Here is a 23,672-nt window from a genome sequence, read left to right on the forward strand (position 1 = left end):
TGTCACATCTCACACTTGTATTAAGCCTATCTCTTCTACAATTGACAATCAAATCGATACAAGGCTATATAGTACTGTCCAAGGCTAGATGTTAATTATATAAAGTCTATTACTCACCCTCTACTACTGATCAGCTGAAGAGCATCGACATGTCCGTGGAAAGCAGCCAATAAAGTTGGTGTCATCCCATCCTCATCCCGAGCGTTCAGGTCGTTTCTGGTGGCCTCTTTCAAGAGGTCTAAGTAACCATCAATAGCTGCTTTATGGTATCTAGACATACTGAAGCTTTTGGCAAATAATAAACTATAAATGAAACAAATAAAATGGATATGACGTTTACACACGGCAGCTAAAAAAAATAGGGCATTTCTCTTCCCCTCACCCAATACTCGCAAAGTTGCGCACTCAGTGGAGACTGGAGACCCAAATGAGCTCTGGGCGTCAACATCGCAGCACGTCGCCATAAAAAAGAATCAAAGTCCAAATCCAGGCCATGACAGCCACCGCCACATCATGGCACATCTGATCTGTTTCATGTCGATCGACCAACATTTGTGGTAAAGTCTTAGCTTGTCAATCGATTTGAAATCGCATTTTGTTAATTTGTTTAATTCATTTGTCAGTCTGCAGTTCCTGGACATGTGCGTATTAAAACAGAACATTGAACAATAACACATATTTAGTAAACAAATCAATATGCAGCCTAAACATTATGACATTAATAAAACACAGGGTGCATGCTGTCTGTTTGGGCGTTTTGCTGTTCTCTTCCCAGACAGTCATCATCATCAGCCATCATCACCTCTCTGACTGACTGAAGCATCGATCCACGATCTTTTTATTTATTTATTTATTATTTTCTTTCACACCAGCACTGAAATGTACTCCCTTACAGTAGGTGGTGATGTCGCCTTTTATCTGGGGCAGGCAGTGGGAACCATAAACACGCGAACCAGAAATACGGTAAGACTCAGAGTCAGGAAGGAAATGTAAGCCGGTTGCTTTCAGTTTATGACTGCACTATTAACATAACAACGTGCTTTCTTGTCGATAACACCATGAAATGACAGGGACAGCCGTTTGACATTCCCAGACCAGCCTACCCGGAGTGACCGCCCTGCCCTCGAAGTTGGAACACTAGTTGGGTCTTCTTGGTTTCGCATAGTTTGGTCTTCCGTGGTGGAGAAGGTGCAGCAGCAGAGATGTCTGACAACGGTGGCTTGGCTGTGGGCCTTCTGTCCTATGAGACTCTGGTCCATGCTGTGGCTGGAGCAGTGGTAGGCAAAACAATTCACTAATGTAATATCAAATCAGCAGCTTAAAGTTAAAGGTAGTGTAAATTATTTTAGTTGGATAAAATAATTGTTAAAAAGCTCTATGTTGTGATGGTACTCATTGCTATAGACTTGTTTGTTCAGTAACAGGAGTTAACATGTCTCTCCAGCTTTTTATTAAACAGAAAGTGCATTTTCAGAAACTGAAACTGGAATACCAATTTCATCCAATCAGCATAGAGAACGCAGCCAGGATACAGTAAACAGGTGGAATTGTAACTTAAGCACAAAGAAATGAGCAGACAAATTTGTAACTGGAACACTATAAAAATGTAAACTCATGATTAGCTACTCTCTCCTGATTGGCTGACATTTTGTCACATACCTGAAAATCTATTTTCTGTTTATTAAAGAGCTGGAGAGACAGGGAGACCCCTGTTACTGAACAAACACTCTATAGCAATGATTACTATCAGAATATAGTGATTTAACCTTCAAAGGAAATAAATATATATGTATATGTTTTTACCAAAAAATATCACTTACCCCTACCGTTACATTTTAATCGTGTGTGCTGTGGCTGATTTGGCATGCGAAACATAAAGCATACAAGCAACATGCATGTTATGGGCATGTTACTTTAACACAATGCATTGGTCCCTAATAGGGCAGTGTGACTGCAATGAGCGTCTTCTTTCCTTTGGATACAGCCAGGATCCGACTCCAGGGTGAGTTGGACTATGTCTTATTATCAGAATGGACAGAGCTGACTGAAAATGACTTTGAACTCTAAACTAGGGTCCCAGAGTTTCCTGTGTAGGCTACAACAATACCATGGTCATTGAACTATTCTCTGGGCAACTTTGTAATTTGTATCACTCTTTTTTTGAAAAGATGGTACGTCTTCCGTCTTGTCAGTGATACATATATCTTTTCTTTCAGTGGATGAGAATCGCAAATCTAAATCTACCCCAGTTATCTTGTCTGAGATAGCAAAGGAAGAAGGCCTGTAAGTGGTGTTGTCATACTATCATATAACCAGCTGGGTTGTTTTTATTGTCAAGGTTATGGCCCTTGGTTTGCACTGCTGTTGTATAGCTTAGTTTGCCCTGTTGCTCCAATGAAAGCACAAATCACCACTGACTTGATCATATACAATCAACAAATTCAATGCAGCATATTAATATTTCAATACGGGATACAGGCTTTGTGCCATTAATTTGGCTTCTGAGCTGAGCCATTCAAATTATACTCTTTTCTTCCCCCTGCCAGTGTGGCACTATACAGGGGCTGGTTCCCAGTTATTTCCAGTCTTTGCTGCTCCAACTTTGTCTACTTCTACACCTTCAACACACTGAAGAAATTGGTATTGTCTGGCCAGGGCAAGTCCAGACCAAGCAAAGACCTGCTCATGGGCGTCATAGCAGGTATGTAGCACTTTAATGGCTTTCAACCTAGTGTCCATATTTTAGACATGACATTTTAGGCATTTTTCAAAATATAGGGCGATCTATAAGTTGCTGTTGTGGATAAGTAAAGTTTATGATATTACTCATTTATTTAAATTATTATTCTCAATTCAGGCGCAGTGAACGTGATCCTGACCACCCCAATGTGGGTGGTCAATACTCGGCTGAAGCTGCAGGGGGCGAAGTTCAGAAATGAAGACCTCCAGCAGACGCATTACAAGGGCATATTCGGTATGTGTTTGTGTCAGAATTCAAAAGCTCCTTTTTGAAGAACATGCTGTTGTCGAACCATGTCATGTGTGATTGTCCCTTCAGATGCCTTCTCCCAGATCATAGACAAGGAGGGTTTGGGCACCCTGTGGAATGGCACCCTGCCCTCTCTGGTGCTGGTGTTCAACCCAGCTGTACAGTTCATGTTCTACGAGGCCATGAAGAGGAGGGCTGGTAATAGTGGGAGGAAGGTGAGCTGATGGGGTGGAGACGATTTCCAAATATTTCTGACTTTTTATCACAACAGAGCTTCTAGATTGGCTAGAATTAGATATTTATATTTATATTAAATAAATTATATAGGGCTTATGTGATCTTAAGCATGATTTATATTTGGGTCGTACAGCGATAATAGCAGATCTACAAGCTTACACAGCGTCATTGTCATTATGTCATTTGTCTTTCCCACAGATATCCTCAGCAGAGATCTTTCTTATTGGAGCTATTGCTAAGGCCGTTGCTACGACAGCAACATATCCACTTCAGACTGTTCAGGCCGTCTTAAGGGTGAATATTTGAAGTGCATCCTTCCCGCACCTACAAGTACAATCTGATCAACATTTAATCATGTAAACATGAGATAAAACAAATGTTTCAGCAACAGCCTGTCTCAGAGCAGATTAAATCTGATGAAACGTGTTAGCGTTCTCAATAATATGGGAAATTGCATCTGAGCCCGTCAGGGTTACACCTTTGTATGTCAAGGCTATAAATGAATCTGTATCTGCTCTCTCACTAGTTTGGCCAGTACAAAGGTGATGGCAAAGGTGGAGCATTAGCAAGCCTGCGCAATGTCATCGACCTGCTGATGGACAGAATCAAGTGAGTCATGTACTGTAACTACTAGGGCTGTGAACAAATATTCCACATTCAAACATCTATTCAAAATGTAAATTGGACTGGAGTTGCTCGACATCACTTTAACTGATTCTAAATCAAAATGTTGCTCAAGCTGAAATGAGCAATCCATGTGGTAATGGAGCATTGAATGCCCCTTCTATATAGCCTACCTCAAAATGTGTTTCTTGTTTAAATAAATATAGGTCTACGTATATCCTACAATTAGGATGTCTCTAGTTGTATTGGTTTACACATTTGTGAACATAATTTGCAAAAGGTTCAGACCTGCATTCAAATGTTTTTTTAACTATACTAATAGTAAAACTCAACACACATTGGGCTCTGGGTGTCTTATATTGCTTATCCATTTCTTTTCTCTCTCTATGACAGGAGGCATGGTTTTTTCGGCTTATACAAAGGCCTGGAAGCGAAGCTGTTACAGACGGTACTGACAGCTGCCCTCATGTTTGTGATCTATGAGAAGATCACTGCAGCCACGTTCAAGCTCATGGGCCTCAACAAGAAATTGAAGCACTGAGATCACTGCACTCCTTACATAATTTTACCTCAAACCTGAAGTTGTACAGTAGTTATACTGAGCACAGCCTTGGCCCAGAGAAATGTGAGGCCTCATCTCTGGCCCCTTTTCCACCAAAAGAACTTGGGTTCTAGAACCGATTCTGTTCTTTATTTTTTATGATGGTTTATATCCATGTCCATTTTAATGGGCTTGGCTAGCAATTCAGGGCTGGGACCAGGCTACAGTTCTGCATCTTCCAACTTGAATAGTGACACACCCACTTTGGTTCCCACTTCAGGGCAAGACGATTTTTTTTATTCCAGTTCTGAACCAACTTTTAGGGATCTGAACCATTTAATTTGGTTAGGTGGGGAAAAAAGAACGGAACCAGTTCAACCACAGTGGAAAAGGGGCCACTGAGTCTGCGTAGCTACAGGGTTTACAGTGTAAAACATGTCCAACATGGCTTGACATGTAATTTTACAAATTTGTTTTAACCACATTAACCCTGGTGTGTTAATTCTTTTTTACAATTTGTAGTTACAGTACAAGCTTGACGATTGGCTATTTTTGCTATTCGTCATACTCATATAGGGTTTAAGTGGTTAAAGCAGTGGTGATTGAAAACTGGGATTGGTGATGGTGACTACTCATATATTCCATAACCAAAGCCCAAAGGTGGGCTGTTAACCATAACCAAAGGTGGAATGGTTTGACACTAATATTAACCTCTCCCAGTGCCTAAGTAGATAACGTTTGTCCTCAAACTGGTGAGTATCTTATTCTCTTTCCTTGGTTGTTTGTGGTTCTTCTAATTCAGTAGGGCTACTTTGACAGATAAATTCAGATAAGTGCAATTAATACAAAATGCTTGAATTGCAAGACCTCTTCTACGGTACTGGACTGTGCTTTAGGACCGCTGTCAACATTTAGCATAGAAATCCATCTCCCATTGTGTGGGAGCTTGTAAATGATTCCTCAGCTGTAATATTGAAGATTGGTGCCTAAGGCAAATCATATATTTGAGATTATGTACTGTTTCATCTAAAACAGTGGTTCTCAAACTGTTTAATTTCAAGGACCCATGCAATCTGAGAGTGTAGAACCCCCTGAACAACCCTGAGGGTTCTTGGACCCCACTTTGAGAACCGCTGATCTAAACTTTGAAGGTACCGTAGTTGGTTGATCAGCCCATTATATTGGACGAATTACCATGTGTTTTTCTGGTGCAACTTAGGTTTCATGCAATGAATGACCAGTGGAGTCCTATTTTCTTAATTTCCTTGCAGCAAGCCAGTTTAGGACATTGCCTTGATATAATGAAGCCAATGTCTTAAGTTTGCAGCTCATATATATACAGTACATCAGAGTACTGTAACCTCTTAAACATATACGCCAGGTCATTTTCTGTTTACAAAAGCAGTCAGTGTTACGTGCAAGTTAGATATATTATAACAGTTGCAGGCAAAGAAGTACTAGTTTTCTTTTGATTGACATACTGTGTACTGTGTGCCTAAAGGGCTGTAGCATATTCTTCTTGGTCTGTTTCCAAAAAAGTTTGATTGCACAAATGTGAAAATTCTGATTAATGAATGTACATTTTGATTTGAACAATTTTTTTTATATATTCTAAATGACAAAATGTAGATTTAAATATACTTGAATTTAAGGGAGGGATAGGGGGGGGTTGACAGGGGCGGTAGCATTAGTTCGACCTACCGTTAGTCCGACCATTATTAATTAACACTATCCCAAAACCTAACCTCACAGGAAGCCACGTGATTTGTAACCCGCAGCACAGGTAACTAACGGGAGGTCTGACTTAAGGACAGTCCCCGACAGGGGCATTCTTTTTTTTACACTTTTTACACTTACAGTCTAAATTGAAATAACTGCTTCTGCATGCACTGTAAGAATTGCCACTTGTACCAATTATAAACAGCAGCCTTCATGATTTTAACTACATCCACCCTGATTGCATTATGGGACGAACATTAAGCAAAGAAAAAGCAAACGAGCTCACAATGCATCATGGGTTGTGAGCTTTTTGGCAAAGATTTGGTGTAGAGGGAAAAAGGAGCAGGGTCAGACCCCTGGGGGACTTTGGTCTATGGTTTAAGTGGATAAACAGGTTCATGCACACTATTCTACTTTGCAAGTATTTCATAAACAAAATGAAATACCGCTACTTCTTTGAAGCCATTTAATGTGTTTAATCTGTGTAATATTTAATCTCTGCCACTGACTATACCTCTTTGATCAGTATGACCGTGTACTGATAAGTATTCTTCATTAAGCTCTTCCATCTTTCCTTTGATTGTTAACTAGGGGAGTATCTTTAAGATAGTGTGAATCATTAATAATTGTAATTTATGAAGTGCTAATGATACTGTGAGAGTTTACACCCTATTGGTTAATTATACGATGTGTTGTGTGTACTGCAAGTCATACCTCATGCAACTCTTATGTAACAAAATTGACATTGCATAATATATTGTAATACTTTGGTTCCAACAAACTGAAGTTATTTTCATAATTTACGGCACTTAACACTTTGTTATTTTAGTTGGTTAGCTTGTTGTAAACTGGAACCAATTGGTCTGCTATTTTCTGCTATTTTTCAATAGCTTAAGTGTAACATAATGCTTAAAACACCAAAAGGGGTTCTCATTTTATCGCCTAGCCCTTGAAACAGCTAAAGAAATAGTCTAGGACAAGGTTCAATTCCAAAAAACATGTATTTACTGTACATAGTACCCAACTAAAAGGTGAAACTGAAAAGATATATACAAAAAAACAAGTTGAGTTTACAAACATGAGATATGCAGGAGCATTATTCTATTTAAAATGTTGAACCTTAAAATATGCATAATTTTTGAGGATGGTCAATAGCATGAAAATCATCCATCAACCTGACACAACCAGATAAATTCATGCTTGTTTGTGCCTGTCCGTTATCAAATGTATGCAAAAATGGCTGCACAGAATGACAAAACCTTTGAGACAGGAATTTTTAAATTTCAACATTTGTTTTTGTGGAAAAAGCAGATCTACAGATGTGTTATGAGCTTGCAGATCGGCTATTTTAGACACATCAAGTTGAAGTGGTATAGTACTAGGTAGAGCCCCATATGACAAGACAGGTTATTGATGATTTGAGTCTTGACTGTTGGTGCTGCTCATGGCCTCTACAAACCAGTGTGGAAGGAAAGAGTACTGGGAGTGTCTGTGGACTGAGTAGGTCACATCTCTATGCGGCTCCCAAGAAAACAGGTACACAACACTGTAGGGAATAGACCGGCAAAGGAGAGCATTATATGTTCAGCATATTTGACCAAGTTGAATTTTACAATAAAATCCATTGGTAAATGGTGCATTTATATAGCGCCTTTATCCAAGGCGATTTACATAGATTGTGCATTACATTCACCCATTTACACACACCGGTGGCGGAGGAAACCATGCAAGGCACCAACCTGCACATCAGGAGCAATTAGGGGTTCAGAGTCTTGCTCAAGGAAACTTCGACACTAAAGGTGGTTGCACACTGGACACGTTTTTCGGAAAACCGATGGAGAAACGCCGTTAAAAATCCGAAAAACGTGCTCAGTGTGTGGGGGCCTTAACTCTGGGGAGCCTGGGTTCGAACTGGGAACCTTGCGGTTCCTATCCGGTCACTCTACCCCTGAGCCACTGCCACCATTAATTAGTAATTCTGGCAGTTTTATTATTGTATTACATTTACTGTCATTACCTGGGATTATCTTCCCTGACCACACTCTTCACGAAAGACAGGAAATCGCAGCAGAAGTTCATACATACTGTTGGCCTCCAGCAGTTGTTCTCATTCTAAAAAATAAGATGGACCACAGTTCATTTATAAACTAATGTCTGTTAATATCACAGGTATATGTATCATAACAGACTGTGTGTTAAACGTTTGTTAATTCTCTGTAACGGGAAGATACTTTCCCAATAACCTTAAGCTTTTGGTGTGGCATTTGTTGAAATTCTTGTACCGTACCTTGATAAGATGGGATATTTTGGAAATGTGAAACGTCTCAAGTGCCACAACTACTCCATCATGATCCCGGAATCCGGCTACAACACGAGGTACTCCGGGGAGGAAGGACTGGGCCCACCACTTAAGCAGTTTAAACCTGTGAATCACAAAGACACCAAAATAATAATAACACATTCCGAACACAAAGGATTCAATTGTCAAATACAATTTAGATATATAGCAGGTACAGCTATACCTCCATCATGGGATCAAGCCCTTGATGGAGGTTTAAAGATAAATAGCAGGTGCTCTTTTCTAGAGTGTCTTAATGTCTTTTCAGGCGTGAAGCGACTGACTCATTGAATTAATTTTCAATGAGAGGCAGGCGATTGACGCAAGTGGGCAAGGTCCCGTGAAATTGATGCGCGCATGCTCCGGTGCTTGTTTGTGCACACACAAGCGGGCAACAAGGGTTGGATTGTATTCAGCTTTTTTCACACTACATGTCTGCACATGAGACCGCTTTGGTGCTTACAAAAAAAAATCACACCCATGTGAAGTGAGTGGTGCAACTCCGTGTGGTGGTCCCCGGAAGTTCCAGACCCACAGGACCACTGCCATGTCCATAACGGTAAAGAAATGAGAGTTACCATGTGGGGGTCCCCGGGGGTCTCTGGAACATCCAGACCCCCAGGAACGTTCCCAGGGTTCCGGGCCGATTCCGGCGAGCCACCCCACGTCCGAAACGGTTGAGAAATGACAGAGTTACCATGTGGGGGTCCCTCTACTGTACTGTACTGTCACTGCACTGTACTGGCACACCCGAAATCATATACAGTTAATATGTGCGTGTGTGTTTGTGTGTGTGTTAGGTTGTGCACAGGTGGTGAAAAACAACCATGCTATTTTCGTGCTCATACCCAGGCAGGGAGTAAGGGAGTGGTTGCACCACTCAAAAAAAGGAAGCACTTCCATAACATAACGCATACATACACAGAGGATAAAATAAAGACCTACAGTGAAGCTTATTCCCATTGTGGTCTTCTAATTAAGTGCGATAGTAAACTTCAAACCTAGCATCTGTCTAAACAACATGCGAACGGTATTTAAATAACATACTTGGCCTCTGTGGATAAACTAAGGTGTATATTTAATTAAACTACTAATATGAAATACAATCATTGATCTACAATCGTAGATCTAGAAAGTACGGTACTTGTGGCTCCAATAAACATGTGCAGTGAAATGTTGTGCGGCGCCGGAAATATTTCACTGCACATACAGTACAATATAATATACTGTATAATAAAAACAATGTATAATACACCTGTGGAATACAACAAGTTTAATACCTGTGGAAGTTACTGCGCTGTTTGGGAGTAGAGATCTCTGCCGAGGTCTTCAGCTCAATGTAGCAGGCAGGAGGAGCTGGAGCTTTGGGGTCTTTGTCGCGACAGTCCACCTCACCAGAAAACAACAGTCTGTGATCTGCTAATCGGGTCTGGACCACAGAGCAAAAGGCTTCGTTGGTGTTTACCACCCCGCCTGGCTCCGGGAAACTGTGGCTGTCATCTATACAAATGGGCAAAGGTCAGTTAGTATTACCATACAGACATCAGGTCATCTGATTATGTGCTTTGGGTGTTTTTTTTTCTCCAACTTTCTCATCAGCTGACAGAACAACTGAACAACTAATATAACCTAGAATCATAGTATCATCACAGAAGCACACAGTATACAACAGATCATTTGTATACGGTTACCTACCTGCACATGTGTACTGCTCAAACTTGTATCCCCAGTACATCATCTCCTCATGTTTCTCTGTGCGATTATCCCTTTCCCTGCGTGCAGCCTCGGTCTCCACCTCACTAATGTACAGGGTGCCCCCGAACCTGGTGACTGCCAGCAGCCATCCCTCCCGTGTTTCATAGGGTGTGGTCAGCACTTTGGTCAGGTGGCCACGCCATGTCACAAAGTCAACCCCTAATGTACTGGGAGGAGTAGAGGTTAATAAAAGAACACGCTCAGCAGACAACACAGTTCCACCTACTTTATGTGGGTTTTTCTGTAGACCAACAGATGATTCAGGCTACAATAACAAAATGTATACACATTACTATGTCAAATATCTTACACCACGTTTTAGCAGCTTAAGCACTATCAACTTCTTTATATGACATAGCAAAATTTGCCTATCTATAAGCTCAAAACACATTTCATCGTGGCACGTTGTGACCTTGGTGATCAACCTTGTTGAAGCAATCCTGTATTTCTTTATTTTTTTTTAAGAAATTGATTTGCCTCAAAATATGGACACCAGGTCATGTGGTGAATGCTTACCATGAGGATGAGGATGTAGGCTGCTTTGACTGAAGCTTGGACTTGTTAGCTTGGATCCACCGCAACATGTGGTCCAGCTTCTCCTTTATCCCATCATCACGTTTTATAAATCGGTCCTTGTAGCCATCTCGAAGGTCAAAATTAGGACTCCTTTGAGGTTCAACATAGTACCTTAGTTTCCTTGCATCATTGAAAAATCTGCGTTCAGAGTCCAAGGAGAAACTCCCGACTTCAACAGGCTGTTTGTAAACAGGAAAGTCTCGTTCATAGAGCTCCTTTTTGGTGCTCAAAGTTGGCGATGATGATGTGGAAGGTGCAGGAGAAGGGTGGTTTGGCCTCAAGCGTTTATTTTCATGTTGGCTTCTTTCAGAGTCTGTATGTCTTTTGTAAATTGACTGCTGGCCGGAGTTTGGATACTGGGGTCTGTGACGTTGGTCCATGGCTAATGGAGACCTAAAGAGAATTAAGAAAATAAATGACAAACTTATTTAACAACAGCTGTGAGTCTATCTGTCCCACTGAATATGTCATGCTTTTTTTAATTAATGTTAAATGATTGACTTATTCTGTTTGCATCATTCTGATTAGTCAGTCGTGGATACGTTCACTGTCAATGTAAAAGGCAAAGTAGATCACAAGCCCAAAAAGGGTGTCCATTGTCCCTGGGTCTACAAACACAAATCCCTACTATCCAAGAAATGGGAGGTCACACAGGTCACTCACAAACCTGTGAGTCGCACCAAGTCTTTTCTCCTAAGAACATACAAGCTTTACTATTTCAATGTAGCCTACTTTTATTGTTTGGTGGTGCATGATCTCTTAAATAAATGTTCAAGACTTTAAGAGAAGATATTTAATGTTATTAGAGCAGTCATCTGTAAAAAGCATCTTAAAGATGTAATGCCATAACATTTTTTCATGTGTTTATGAGGTGACAGTATCACAGTACTGCATTAGACCCCTTGGTGTGGTTGTTATGTGCAATGATCTGTCTTCCTTTTGTATTTAGGGTTTCTTCCTGGAGGCTGAAACCTTGACAGTCAAACGTGCCAATGAAAATATCATCCCCTGATTCCCCTCCCCCTTTACCATAAAACAACAGCTGTGGCTTCAGTTTGGTGGATCACCACCCACCAGGCAAACTTAATGAACTGGTGTGCATTTCCACATAAAAACAACATTTTAACAAATACTGTACAATATTTTGAAATAGTCCTTATATAATCATACCTGGTGATCATGTTTTATGGTGGGAAAAAAACGCGGCACTCCATCTTTAATGCATACAATTTCGATAGCATGTTGTTTAGAGTAGACAGACGCTAGGTTTTATGTTTACTTGGTATCCTAGTTTATATGAAACTATTTTCATTTAAGCACTTAATTGTTCTCTATTTATCCTGACGTTTGTTCGCCAGGGTTCATTCTTTTCTTACTATGATTTCCGGTGGAAAATGCTTAAATGTAGTAGGCTAGGCTATACTATAGCATCATGCTAGCTAAGCGTCAGCTGCAGGGAAGAAAATGTAAACAAACTTTAATTGTTGCTAGTGTAGCGTTGAAGCACATCCGTGATCACCGGACAGTAAGAGACATTTTCTGCGAGGTTGAGTGAATGGTTTCTTAAATTAAAAGACTCACTGGATACCAGCAGGATAGCAGTTAGCTTAGCTAGCTATTAGCGTAGCTGTTGTTACCTTCTTTTTCGTCTTTTTAAATTTCCGGAAGGCTGTTGTACGTCTCAGAAGCGTATGCTGCCCTCCATAGGGAAGATCTTTTTTGTCTTGATGATAGGGACTGTCACTGACCTGAAGAGGACCAGCGTAACGTCAATATTACTCGTCTGGGAAATAAACACATCTAGAATGTTATTTGTTGAGATAACAACGTTGAGATAACTGCACAGACAGTGATTGATGATGAAACCTGTGTAGTAGTACCTCTACTTTGACACAAGATGGGGGTACTTTCCTAACATCCGCTTCGTTCGCCTGCACTCAAAAGTATTTCGAAAACGTCCCCAGACCATTGTAGTAGCAGCTGATTTTGGGACACAGCTATATGTGCTTCTTCGTTAATGTTTACTAGTACAAATTATGATTGAACAGACTGAATTGAACAGCAAAACAATCCATGAACCCCCAGTTCAAGGCACTAAGCTCCAGGCCCGTAGGTGGCAGTAGCAACAACCCGACCAGCTGGCTGGTTACAAAAGGAGAAATTTAAATCCACAATCATAGCTCAGTCGTCAGTCAGTCAGTGTCGCTGAAGCTGGTGTGTAGTCGTGGCGTGGACGTGGTTAGCCGAGTCCGAGTGATCACTGTTGTATAACAACACAAATAAAATATAGGCGTTTTGCTATGCTAATATGAATAGTTACTATTATCCTTTTTCAGGTTTATGTAATTGGAAAGAGAACGTCTAAGCTAAAACACGTTTTGTAGCTAATATGGCTAAAGTTAGCTGTTGGCTTTAAAAGATAGATACTAGTTAAATAATATTTTTTGTTGTATCTAAACTAAGTAGCCCATGGTGCAACTCCTAAATACAGCCCATCAGGTATGAATAGGAAAAGGAGTCTGATTTCGGACACTTTTAAAGTGAAGAAAAGAAGAACTGGTACCGAGAAGTTTGGAGCTGGAAAGGATGATGATGGTAAGTGTAGTGTTATTTTTTTTAGATAAAATGCAATTACATTTTTCACTGAAGATGTTGACTGCACCTGCTAAAAATATCCAAAATGTTCAACTTGAATGACATGCTCCAAATAGCTACGCCTAGGGTAGCCCCTGGCAGTATGTTCCCTCAGCAGGGTGAGGGAACATACTGCTGGGGCTACGCATAGGGATGCCTGTTTTGTAAATTATCATTAATATTAACACATCCACTTTCATGTCTATCAAGGACCCGTTGACATCAGGGCGAGCCTGCAGTACCTCATGACCCTGTTCCCTCGGAAGATGTTCAATGACACTTTGCCTCAAATGGTGCTGAAGCATCAGCTCTACAGCATTCACAATGACAAGACTGCTGTGGACAGGCAGCTGGTGAGTGCTCCTACTATTGTCATTCTCAACCATAATCTTAATTTCAGGGACCTCCATTTGGACATGCATGATTGATTAGATTAGACCACTGACCGCCATTTGATAAGATTGTTTTTCAATATCTGGACAATAATATACACGGCAACTTCGGCAAGGTCCTTGGAGGTCCCTAGACTAACAAACACGCTCTCAATGTTAAAGCTGCAGTCCGTAAATGTCATGTCATACCCAAGATTGGCCAGGGTAGATATTGGATTATTACTCTAAATGTGAAAGTCTTCTCTGACGTTTCTCCACAGAGTGAACTGCGGGAGCAGGGAGAGCTGCTGATGTTCCAGCTAGGCTTTGATTCGGATGCCTTTGGACTGGTGTTCACATCAGACTATAAGGCCAAAGTCTTGGCAGGAGAGGAGGGGAAGGGGACACAAGAGACAGTGGAGAAGTTCCTGGAGAAAGCTGTATCATCTTGTACTAACCTGAGCTTCAACAAAGACAAGATGCTCAAGGAGTTCCTCTTCACAGACTCTGAGATAACGTATGAAAGCAGACTTTGAGCCTTTCCTCATGACACTGTAGAAGTGTCAAATTTCAAAATAAGATATCCATTTATTGGGGGAAAAGGACAGTGGATCTCTGACATCATATTGATGATATGCCGGTATGCTCGAATATGGGGAAAGCTTGTTCTGTTTGATTTTAAGGCATTTTTAAGCAAAACAGAGCCATGGCGTAATGAAAAAAACATGCATTCTTATTCAGCTTTTTGAGGATTCAGCTATAGTGTAGAATTGTGTCCTAACACAAACATCAATGCCATTGGCAATGAATGGAGTATTTACATACGTATGTGTCTGAGCAAATCTGTATTTTTGTTTTACACAAAATTACTATTGACAATGCTTGGAGAATTTACGTCATATGTAGACAAATCGTCTATTTTCGTCCTACAGAAAGATTACATTCCCATTGACATTGAATGGAGAATTTATGTCATGTGTCTGAGCAAATCGACATGTTACGTCATGATGATGTACAATGATGAGAGCGTCAATGACATCATTGACGACAGTCATCTCCCCATTTGGGTCAGTTTTCACCCTGATTCGAGCCCCACTTCCATTGTCGTCAAGTCATTTTTTTAATATATACAACTTGAATGAAAATGTGTGGAATAAGTTGGCCTAGTGGCAGTCTGCACAAGAGATTTGACCCTGATCGATCCAGCGGTTTGTCAAATTAGCTCTGGAGTCTGGACAGACACACACACACACACACACACACACACACACACGCACACACACACACACACAGACCCTCTTATAGATCATGGCTATACCGTTGTGTCATGTGTCATAAGTTATGTTCCCATGTCACAGGCAACTGGTGAAGTCAGGAGTCCTGACTGTGAGAGATGCCGGCAGCTGGTGGCTGTCCATTCCAAACTCTGGAAAATTTACCAAGTACTTCATACAGGGTGGGTATAATGAGTAATTAATGCCTGCAGAGAATTCCGATTGGTTCCACTGCCTTGCTAATTGAGTGTTTGTTTGTTTCACCATTAGGTCGTAAAGCAGTGCTTGGTATGATTAAGAAGTCCAAATATAGTGAAGTCTTAAAAACAGACCTGGAGGAGAGACGCACACCCACGCAGGTTAAATTCCACATGAAATACCACGTCCATGACATTGTTGGTGCAGAGCTCGTAGAAAGGTAATTCGGTTGATTAACCACTTTGTTTTCTTAATTCTTATACCTTTACTGCTCATAGTATTGATGATCTCTTGTATGTTATTGTATGTCTTGAAGAATTTGAATCCACAGGACCACAATGAAAACAAGCCCTCAGGCTTTTTGTGTTATCCTTTTAGCATTATTGTATACAAACTGTTAAAGTCTTAAATCAACCTGGCTGGTGTCCCTAATAGTCCCTTAGTTTACATTTATTTTCTTATTTTGTGTGTGTGTGTGTGTGTGTGTGTGTGTGTGTGTGTGTGTGTGTGTGTGTGTGTGATTCTGAATAGCAGTATTTTACACTCATATTTGATGATTAATGAGCTTATAAAATAATTTTGTCTTGCCAGTATACCTACAACTTCTGGCCTGCTGCTGCGGTTCACTGATTCCTGAAATATGTCAAGACTTTACCTAAGTGCCACTGAAAACATAAAATGCATTTTGTGCACAGAAATAGTTTAACGTTTGTATTTATTAGATTGGGCTTATGTCTGTTTTTTTTCCATCTGAATATTATTGAAACCTTGTGGGTTTATGAATTGCCAAATGTATCATGACCATTGTCATGTTTGACTTATACAGTACTGTATGTACTAAAATTGACTTGTGGAGTTGGCTGTTTTGTGGTTAATTGTCTATTGTCCATCTACACTCTGAAAGGTTAGAAATTACTGTACTCTCAACTGGTATTTTACCTCCCTTTTTTATGTATAAACTTTACATTGAAGATCTGTTTATATTTGGTCCTTACCCCCATTCATGTTGAACAGCTGTGGAAACACAGGAAGCAAGCTTGCTTGGCTTATAATTCTGCCATGTGAAAACCATGGTACCATTTATGTTAAAAGGACTGTACTACAAGCAAATGTAGCTGTAATACATTTTCATAAGCAAGAGGATTATAATATATATGATAGAGATTGAAATAAATGACACAGAATGCAAGTATCAGTGGGGTTGTTTTGCATTAAGCTTTACACCTCATCAGCTAAGAAGACTTTGCGGGTTCGAGTCCCGATCACGACGACCTTTGCTGTGTAGCTTCCCCCCCATGTCTCCCCTTTCCTGTCAAACTACTATAGTCTATCAATAAATGGGAAAAAAATAATATATATATATATATAGTAATGACAATTCATTGTTGTAGTTCATGTTACTCAGGTCTACATCTAATGGCAACCGCATTGAAGTAAATTAAATGTTGGTTTCCATATTTTGGATGGTAAAAATTCACTGGGAAATCTTGTTGGAAGCTTATCCATGGTCTAGTTGAAAAGGATACATTTCCAACCAAAATGTATTTTTTGAAGAAGCATGAAGGACTTGGTGTGGCATGGATCTGCAAGGCTGAGCAGAAAGAAGCCTAATTTATTTTCAGTTAAAATACTCAACTCTTTGGAATGCAGAGACCAGAATTTAGAAATGGTTTAAAAATGCCAAAAGCAGTGTATTTAAGTGCCGGTTAATCCTTACATTGGAGTAGTATCAATTACACAGAATACACACTCCATGCATACCCCAAGGTATTGAGTCTCCTATTGAACGATGACCCAGTCATCAAATTATTCTCTGGTATAGTTCCTAAACAAGGAAGTGAGTAGCATGGCTTGGTGCCGCAAGTCGTGCAGGAAATACAGGGAGCTGATGTGAGCTGTCCTCTTCGTCTTCCCCTGGGGGTTCCAAGTCAAGGCCTGGTGTGTAGTACTACTAGATGTCATGGTGTGTAATTGATAGAAAACAAGTCACTTTTTGGGTGAACTACTCCTTTAAGCTTAGCACAATGGAGATCTTGAAGGATCTTACTGAGAATATATATAGTATGTCTCAATGTCTGCAGAATTTCTCTTTGAAGTTGCAGTAAATTTTATAAATGGAATATTGTTGGAAAATCTTTTTTCTCCCCATAATGTAATTCAAAATGTTATACTTGTTATACTATATTCCTCATATATTCCACATTCATTAAAGTTAAATATTGCAAACCTTTTTTTTTAACCCATTAAGACTTTACCATCTTAATCAAACTTTTGTAATTTACTATTTAACAATCTATTAAATTTAACTATTTCAAACACTTCCTTTGGAAATGCAAGTCCCAGAGACTAGATGGCAAACGCCGATGAAGGCTGGCTAGCTGAAACATTTGTGTTGGTCCCAGTGAAGCAAATAAATGTATAACTAGGACATTGTTGGGTGCTGGCTTCTTCCTCTTTCGTGAGTGATACGGTTTGGCCGTAAACCTTTGTGTTGTGTGAACTGTGGTTTCTATACCTTCACATTTTATAACCCGATAACAAACATGATAGTAATTTTCATTTAAATTTATTGGCTTTTTCAAAAAAGTGACAATAGCTTTCCATAAAACTAAAGGGTCACAACATTGGCTTGAACTGAAGCACTACTTGATGTCGGAATACAATACAGTTTAATAACATCATGTGCTTTACCCCTGATCTAGTAGTTCAAATACATTTGAAAATATGCAAAAAAATATATATATAACTGTAGCGTTTCTAATCTTAGTCTTCAGTATATGTTGCACATACATGCTATCGGCATTAATTACAAAAAGCTAGGCTTGTAGGGAGATTAAGGTAGCATTAAGAGGTAATAAACAGTATATTCATAGTGTTAGTTTGACAATACAGTGAGTGATGTGTAACTTCTGTGAAGAGCAACAATGATACAAAATAGTCAATATGATTATAACAAAGGATGAGTATGCTGTACACTACACTAACTTGACAGTAGCTTTGTTACTGTTATTCTCAGGTATAAATGCTCTAGCGACATTGCTTAGCCAGTAGTGATGCTACAAAAGTCAAAATGTGCCAATCACAAATAAAGAATGTGCCGCACAAAAGATGTCTGATAAATGCCCAAAGACCATTGAAAGGTGTTCGACTTTGATGCACAAAAACCCAAACAAGTCAGGCCCAAAGGGAAGCAAACCCATGAAATACTGTATCATTGTGTTTTAAAGAGTAATTAATAGCATTATTGGCAACAGCAGACTTATTCCCAGCCCTTATTTTCAGCATTGACAACATAAACAGAATTGTGTCCCAATATGAGCCTTGTTCACTTTACATACAGTAAATGAACTCGACCACACAAATCACTGTAGTTATAGAAACCAATGAGAGCACTGCCGATAAAAATATTACTATGGTACATTAAGAGCAATTTGAGGCAAATAGAACTTCACAGATGTTTACTTCAAGCTCCTTCGTTCATAAAGTCATTACACATGTGGCTACCCTCACTAATGTCAATTATGATCCATACCATAATCATGCAGCTGAATGAAGTAAATTAACTGCTAAATGCAGTCCATTACGCAAAACTGTTGGCTGTATTTTAAAAAGGTGCAGATGTTGAGACAATACAACGAAGGTTTCCTTGTCTGCTGAAATACAGCATGTAATTATCTACAGAATGTATTTGGCAACATTTCTCTACACTCAACACAAGCCTCCGAGACTGTAAACAAACAAGATAGATTACCGGTGGAAGGACAAGAAGTTACAAAACATTCCACGGTCCATTTTACAAAAGTTCCCATACATTTTTAGAAGGCCTCAGGAATTTCATAGTTTGTGTGTATATGTACTTGTATATGGTTGGTATAAGGAAATCACTAAGGCCTATCATAATTGAAACACTTCTCGTAGCCCTAACCATGTTAAAACATTTTTTTTAAAGAAACCGTTGATACAACTTCTATCTATTACTACATCATTACGGAAGGAAAGAGTCTGAAGCATGTTGCTTTTGTATAACTGTGTGGTATGTATTCGTGTTTTGTTTTTTTTCCTGTGTCCCTCTCTCCCCTCATCACTAGCGGTCATGTTCCCTCCCCATATCCTTTCCTGTGACGTCTTAGAGGAGGGAGCACTTCCTCCTCTTCTTCTTGACGGGCGGGGGGCAGAGGACAGCCCGGATGGCCTCGTCAAACACAGTTTTAAGGCCACGCTGAGTCAGAGCTGAGCACTCCAGGTACTTTACGGCACCTGGAGGAACAAGAAAGAACAATTGCCAGTTCAGTTGATTATCTGTACTTAGGCTAGTGCTTTTCATAGGACCATTATTTATCATTTGAGCCACAGACCACCATTTGATGAGATTTTGCCTCCCAGACCCAAAACTAAAGAATATGTTATGTTATTATGTTGTATCATAGGACAGGGGTTCTAATTATTATTATATTTTCATTAAGATTTGTATTAGATGTTAGGCATAACATCAGTGTCATTTCAACTTATTCGGGATAGCAAAAATACAATTACATAAGAGAACGAAGTAATATGAACAGTCGTCATACCGATCTCTTTTGCCATGGCAAGGCCTTGAGGATAGGTGATGGGAGAGAGTTTCTTCTCCTTCAACTTTTCAATGGTGTCCTTGTCATCTCTTAGATCCAACTTGGTTCCCACTAGGATGATAGGGGTATTGGGACAGTGGTGCCTCACCTCTGGATACCACTGCACAGAGATCACAGTCAGGATTTGAACAGAGCTATTCCAAGGCTATTTTGTGTTATCAAAATAAACACCACATAAGCGGAAATCCAACAGAAATTTATTTTAACTCTAGTCGTGAATAGGGCTTGGGTGGTATGGCGGTAAGCCGGTAATATATCACTGTTTACAGACAGTATAGAGGGATTGAGCGATACCTCAATTTTTTAATATATATAATAATATATAAGGAGCACGGTGGCGCAGTAAGCAGCCTGCTCACTCCTCATGCATTGAAGGAAGCATGAGCTCAGTCTTCTGGCTCTCCCCAGGTTGGCAGAGGGAGCTTAGGCAAGCTTTGGGTTACAAAATCGTGGGATAAAATATGAAATACAAAAATAGTCGTTATGAACTTGTTACCGCGGTATGCCTTACACAACCACGGTATGGCGGCATTACGTTTATTGCACCCAGCCCTAGTCATGAATATTGCATAATAGAAAAATGGGTTCAAACAGCACTTTGAATGTTTGTGTTTAACCTTTGGCAAGACTGGCACTTTGTCTGATTAAACTATTATATTAATTTTCATAGTGTGTTCACAATTCACACAAACAATGTAGATTATTTTGTATCTTAATACCTCACCAAGCAGATAGACTCACCTTGGCACGGACATTTTCAAATGAGGCAGGACTCACGAGGGAAAAACAGATGAGGAACACATCCTGGTGAGACACACATGTGACAATCAGAACCCATGCCAAAATCACTTAATTCTCAGACTAGCGACAGACTGTGTTGTTCATTATATGCAGAGTAGTGTGACATTTTCTTTCGTTAAGTTAATTATTCCATTCTCACTACAAATGCCACTCTGTCCCATATGGTTCTTGCGTATATTTTACATCAAAATCTGCCCTTACTGGCAAAGAATGGTGTGATGGGTGAAATATGATATGTTGCCATCTATTTTACTGTACCGTCTGTGGATAAGAAAGTGGGCGAAGTCTGTCATAGTCTTCCTGTCCCGCTGTATCCCAAAGGCCCAAGTTCACTGGCTTACCATCCACCATCACATTGGCAGAGTAGTTGTCAAAGCTGCCAGAAAGTGATAAATGTCATTAAATTAAATTTCACATCAATGGAAAAGGTATTTTTTTAGTGTAGGTATAGGTATAGGTTAATGTGGCAACTTAAGTGTACATTAACACAAGCCCAATGTTATTTCTACAATGTAGGCTAAATCTATCCCAAGTTTGAATGACATATGGGGTTTTTTTCCCCGGCACCTATTCGGTTTTCTTGAAATTTTGCCTATTATAATAATTATGTTTATCAAGCACTTTCCATGCATCTGTATGCAAACAGAGCGATACAGCTCGGAGACAGGCACTACTGGACGCTGATATGGTACAAGATTTCCTCATAAGATTCAAAAGCATTAATTTCTCCATTGGTTTCCGTAATCAGCGTTGCATCATCCACATAACTTAGGGCTGCGCAATATCATTTCAATTATACCTAGGGTATCAATAATTGCCATCTGTTTTAGCACACATTGTTTGTATTTTACTTAAACACAATAACTTGGTCATGGACCCAAATGGGATTCAAATCTACAGTCTTGACTTAGTCATATCACTATAAATTTACCAGATTTTTACAACCACATTTCCATTACTAAACCAAAACAATTGAAGATAAACTGACTTCATTTTTGTCAGCAACCTTATCTATTGTAAATGTTAGGCATTAGGCAAACAAGGTGTGACTGCAAAATGTCTTAGTGGTCCAAGGAGTGTCATACTCACACTGTGGGGATATACTCCCCGGGGAAGGCATTGGTGGTGTAGCTGATGAGCAGGCAGGTCTTACCCACAGCGCTGGAAGGGTGATGGAAGAAAAAATAAATGATGTCAGTCTTATTTTAGCAACAATAGCATTATCTATCAAATAACAAGCACTTTGTTTCATTTCTGTGCTCAAATTCACGATGCTCCTCTCTCTACAGTCACTCAAGTACCACTACCTCTTCCATTATAGTCGAATTATGGCACTTGTGAATGCAGACATTTGTAGTAGAGTACAGACTACAGTATAGTTATTTTATTGACACCTTTTGTGTATCAAAAGATTTTGTAAAGGCACGTGCACACAAACACAGCCAGTGTTGAAAATCAAACTGTCAATAAGAACCATTTTGTGTCCGTTTATAATGAAATCGTAGCCATCAGCAGCATTATTTGCCAAGAATAAGATGCAAAATAAGAACTGTTACATTCCCATCAATGACTCTTGTGCTGTGGTATCCACCACACCCAGAACAGGAGGTTGTCACCTCCCACATATTAGAAGCAAAACAGCTGGAGCTCATTCTTGACCCCGTTTTACTATCATTATTTGTGAGCCCGGAGCTAAAACCCTCTGACATCACCAACGGACGAGCAATTATGGAATAATAATATAGACATATGATAGTAACGGCACCACAGACTGACTGAGATAAAGCTGAACTTTGCAAACTGCAACGACGGACAAATAAGGCATTAAAACCATCTGGCTGTTTAAGAAGGATAGCCGAGATACAGTATTGTCCAATTACCATCCAGTATTAATCTTACAGAGGATTTAAATGGGATAAGTGAGAGATTTCCCAACAACTCAGAACCTTCCACCCATGACTCATTTCAGATTCAATAAGTATCACAGCCTCCACCCTAATGGTTTGCTATCAAGTGTGTGCCGTGTGATTGCAGATAACATCGCGTGAATGTTATGTTCTTGCTTTAAAAGGCTGTTAAAGTGATGCAATTTTCTGAGCTAACCTAGCTGCTATATTGTTTGCCGTTACCCAGTTAGTTATGAGGCATTAGTGGCGATTATTTACCGAAACTCTCACTGTGTAAATAATATGTAAAGTCATCAAAATATTAACGATATCGACTCTTATGGAGGTACTTTGATCAAACCTGTAAGTATTATTTGACTTTTCCATATCAGCCAGAGCCATGTTATGTTTATATTTATCCGACAACAAAGGGAGGAAGAGGCACAAATCACAACTTTCAATTCGGTCAACTTACCCGTCCCCGACCACTACACACTTTATGGCCTGCATGTTAGCTTAGCTGCTAAGTTAGCTCGGTACTCGGCTAACGTTTAGCTCACAAGTCCTTTCTCTTTGTCCGAGCTTCGCTCCCCTCGCCGGGTGAAACGTCCCGATGAGACTCGGAGAGAGACAGAGAAAGAGAGAGCTCGCCGGTTTATGCTACGAAAGATGTCCAAGTAAACGTGGCCTGTCGAGCGCGTTCAGTAACTTATCCAATAGTTTGTTTTGTTTTTAAGAGGAGTTTACTTATGAATTCCCTCGTCGCAACATTCCCATGCTTCCCGTGTTTAAAGCTACGGAGCGAAAACAGCGGAGCGAGCGAGCGGCCACCACCCCTGAGAAGGAAGGGAAAACAGTATGACGAGCCGACACGGGCTGCATCCGGGTTATCGCCAAAAAGAACAGATCTACAAGCTAACCACGCGTAGCAATGTCAGGGCTTTGCGACGCGTTGATAGTTTGAAGATCTGTGCTTTCTGACGAGCGACACAATCTAGCTGTATGGGATACGCCCACTCAAACTTTTTAGATAACTCTATGCAGACTTGCAGTGTACACTGTAACAGTCCAAATAATTCATTTTACATGGTCAATTATATC

At 40.0% G+C, this 23,672-nt stretch overlaps 5 protein-coding genes across 6 annotated transcripts in view; 2 read left to right on the forward strand and 3 right to left on the reverse strand.

Moving 5' to 3' along the window:
• anks4b (ankyrin repeat and sterile alpha motif domain containing 4B) overlaps positions 1 to 278 on the reverse strand; it is a gene marked incomplete at both ends in the record, with an annotated part of 2,438 nt that extends 2,160 nt beyond the window's left edge. Inside the window, one exon of the mRNA XM_080775689.1 lies at positions 118 to 278. Coding sequence (XP_080631815.1) covers positions 118 to 278 — 161 coding nt within the window. The remainder of the gene's footprint in view (positions 1 to 117) is intronic.
• A 711-nt stretch (positions 279 to 989) lies between these two features.
• Positions 990 to 6,327, forward strand: slc25a17l (solute carrier family 25 member 17-like). The gene is made up of 9 exons (XM_080775429.1): positions 990 to 1,277; positions 1,942 to 2,002; positions 2,217 to 2,283; positions 2,547 to 2,701; positions 2,858 to 2,974; positions 3,059 to 3,204; positions 3,425 to 3,520; positions 3,753 to 3,835; positions 4,244 to 6,327. Exons 1-9 carry the CDS (start codon positions 1,203 to 1,205, stop codon positions 4,389 to 4,391), a joined length of 948 nt encoding a protein of 315 aa, XP_080631555.1. The 5' UTR covers positions 990 to 1,202; the 3' UTR covers positions 4,392 to 6,327.
• Positions 6,328 to 7,092: 765 nt separating this feature from the next.
• dxo (decapping exoribonuclease) lies at positions 7,093 to 13,279 on the reverse strand. 2 transcript variants are annotated; one of them, XM_080775274.1, is made up of 8 exons: positions 12,660 to 13,279; positions 12,417 to 12,562; positions 10,720 to 11,172; positions 10,144 to 10,370; positions 9,729 to 9,948; positions 8,398 to 8,533; positions 8,128 to 8,222; positions 7,093 to 7,656 (listed from the first exon to the last, which is right to left on the reverse strand). In XM_080775274.1, exons 3-8 carry the CDS (start codon positions 11,157 to 11,159, stop codon positions 7,518 to 7,520), a joined length of 1,257 nt encoding a protein of 418 aa, XP_080631400.1. In that variant the 5' UTR covers positions 11,160 to 11,172; positions 12,417 to 12,562; positions 12,660 to 13,279; the 3' UTR covers positions 7,093 to 7,517. The 2 variants fall into 2 exon arrangements, with proteins under 2 accessions (XP_080631400.1, XP_080631399.1); XM_080775273.1 differs by having other exon boundaries at positions 12,417 to 13,279.
• LOC308323547 (inactive serine/threonine-protein kinase 19) lies at positions 13,246 to 16,425 on the forward strand. Its single transcript, XM_080775275.1, has 6 exons — positions 13,246 to 13,374; positions 13,624 to 13,766; positions 14,066 to 14,301; positions 15,143 to 15,240; positions 15,329 to 15,476; positions 15,848 to 16,425. The coding sequence occupies exons 1-6, from the start codon at positions 13,281 to 13,283 to the stop codon at positions 15,891 to 15,893; spliced, it is 765 nt and encodes a 254-aa protein (XP_080631401.1). The 5' UTR covers positions 13,246 to 13,280; the 3' UTR covers positions 15,894 to 16,425.
• Positions 16,426 to 17,802: 1,377 nt separating this feature from the next.
• LOC308323213 (ras-related C3 botulinum toxin substrate 1-like) lies at positions 17,803 to 23,420 on the reverse strand. Its single transcript, XM_080774889.1, has 6 exons — positions 23,047 to 23,420; positions 21,775 to 21,846; positions 20,944 to 21,061; positions 20,626 to 20,688; positions 19,825 to 19,984; positions 17,803 to 19,513 (listed from the first exon to the last, which is right to left on the reverse strand). Exons 1-6 carry the CDS (start codon positions 23,079 to 23,081, stop codon positions 19,383 to 19,385), a joined length of 579 nt encoding a protein of 192 aa, XP_080631015.1. The 5' UTR covers positions 23,082 to 23,420; the 3' UTR covers positions 17,803 to 19,382.
• Positions 23,421 to 23,672: the final 252 nt, after the last annotated feature.

The sequence above is a fragment of the Protomyctophum bolini genome, assembly GCF_963924005.1.
Source record: "Protomyctophum bolini genome assembly, chromosome: 11".
NCBI classification, from domain to species: Eukaryota; Metazoa; Chordata; class Actinopteri; order Myctophiformes; family Myctophidae; genus Protomyctophum; species Protomyctophum bolini.

Coding starts and splice junctions, on each gene's coding strand:
- slc25a17l (XM_080775429.1), top strand. CDS start 1,203: ATGTCTGACAACGGTGGCTTGGCTGTGGGCCTTCTGTCCTATGAGACT. Junction 2,003..2,216: donor AGCCAGGATCCGACTCCAGG/GTGAGTTGGACT, acceptor CTTTTCTTTCAG/TGGATGAGAATCGCAAATCT. Junction 3,521..3,752: donor CTGTTCAGGCCGTCTTAAGG/GTGAATATTTGA, acceptor CTCTCTCACTAG/TTTGGCCAGTACAAAGGTGA.
- dxo (XM_080775274.1), bottom strand. CDS start 11,159: ATGGACCAACGTCACAGACCCCAGTATCCAAACTCCGGCCAGCAGTCA. Junction 10,371..10,719: donor CCTACATCCTCATCCTCATG/GTAAGCATTCAC, acceptor TACTCCTCCCAG/TACATTAGGGGTTGACTTTG. Junction 9,949..10,143: donor TGAGCAGTACACATGTGCAG/GTAGGTAACCGT, acceptor CCATTTGTATAG/ATGACAGCCACAGTTTCCCG.
- LOC308323547 (XM_080775275.1), top strand. CDS start 13,281: ATGAATAGGAAAAGGAGTCTGATTTCGGACACTTTTAAAGTGAAGAAA. Junction 13,375..13,623: donor AGCTGGAAAGGATGATGATG/GTAAGTGTAGTG, acceptor ATGTCTATCAAG/GACCCGTTGACATCAGGGCG. Junction 15,477..15,847: donor GGTGCAGAGCTCGTAGAAAG/GTAATTCGGTTG, acceptor TTGTCTTGCCAG/TATACCTACAACTTCTGGCC.
- LOC308323213 (XM_080774889.1), bottom strand. CDS start 23,081: ATGCAGGCCATAAAGTGTGTAGTGGTCGGGGACGG. Junction 21,062..21,774: donor GGGGAGTATATCCCCACAGT/GTGAGTATGACA, acceptor ACTTTCTGGCAG/CTTTGACAACTACTCTGCCA. Junction 19,514..19,824: donor TGCCATGGCAAAAGAGATCG/GTATGACGACTG, acceptor TTGTTCCTCCAG/GTGCCGTAAAGTACCTGGAG.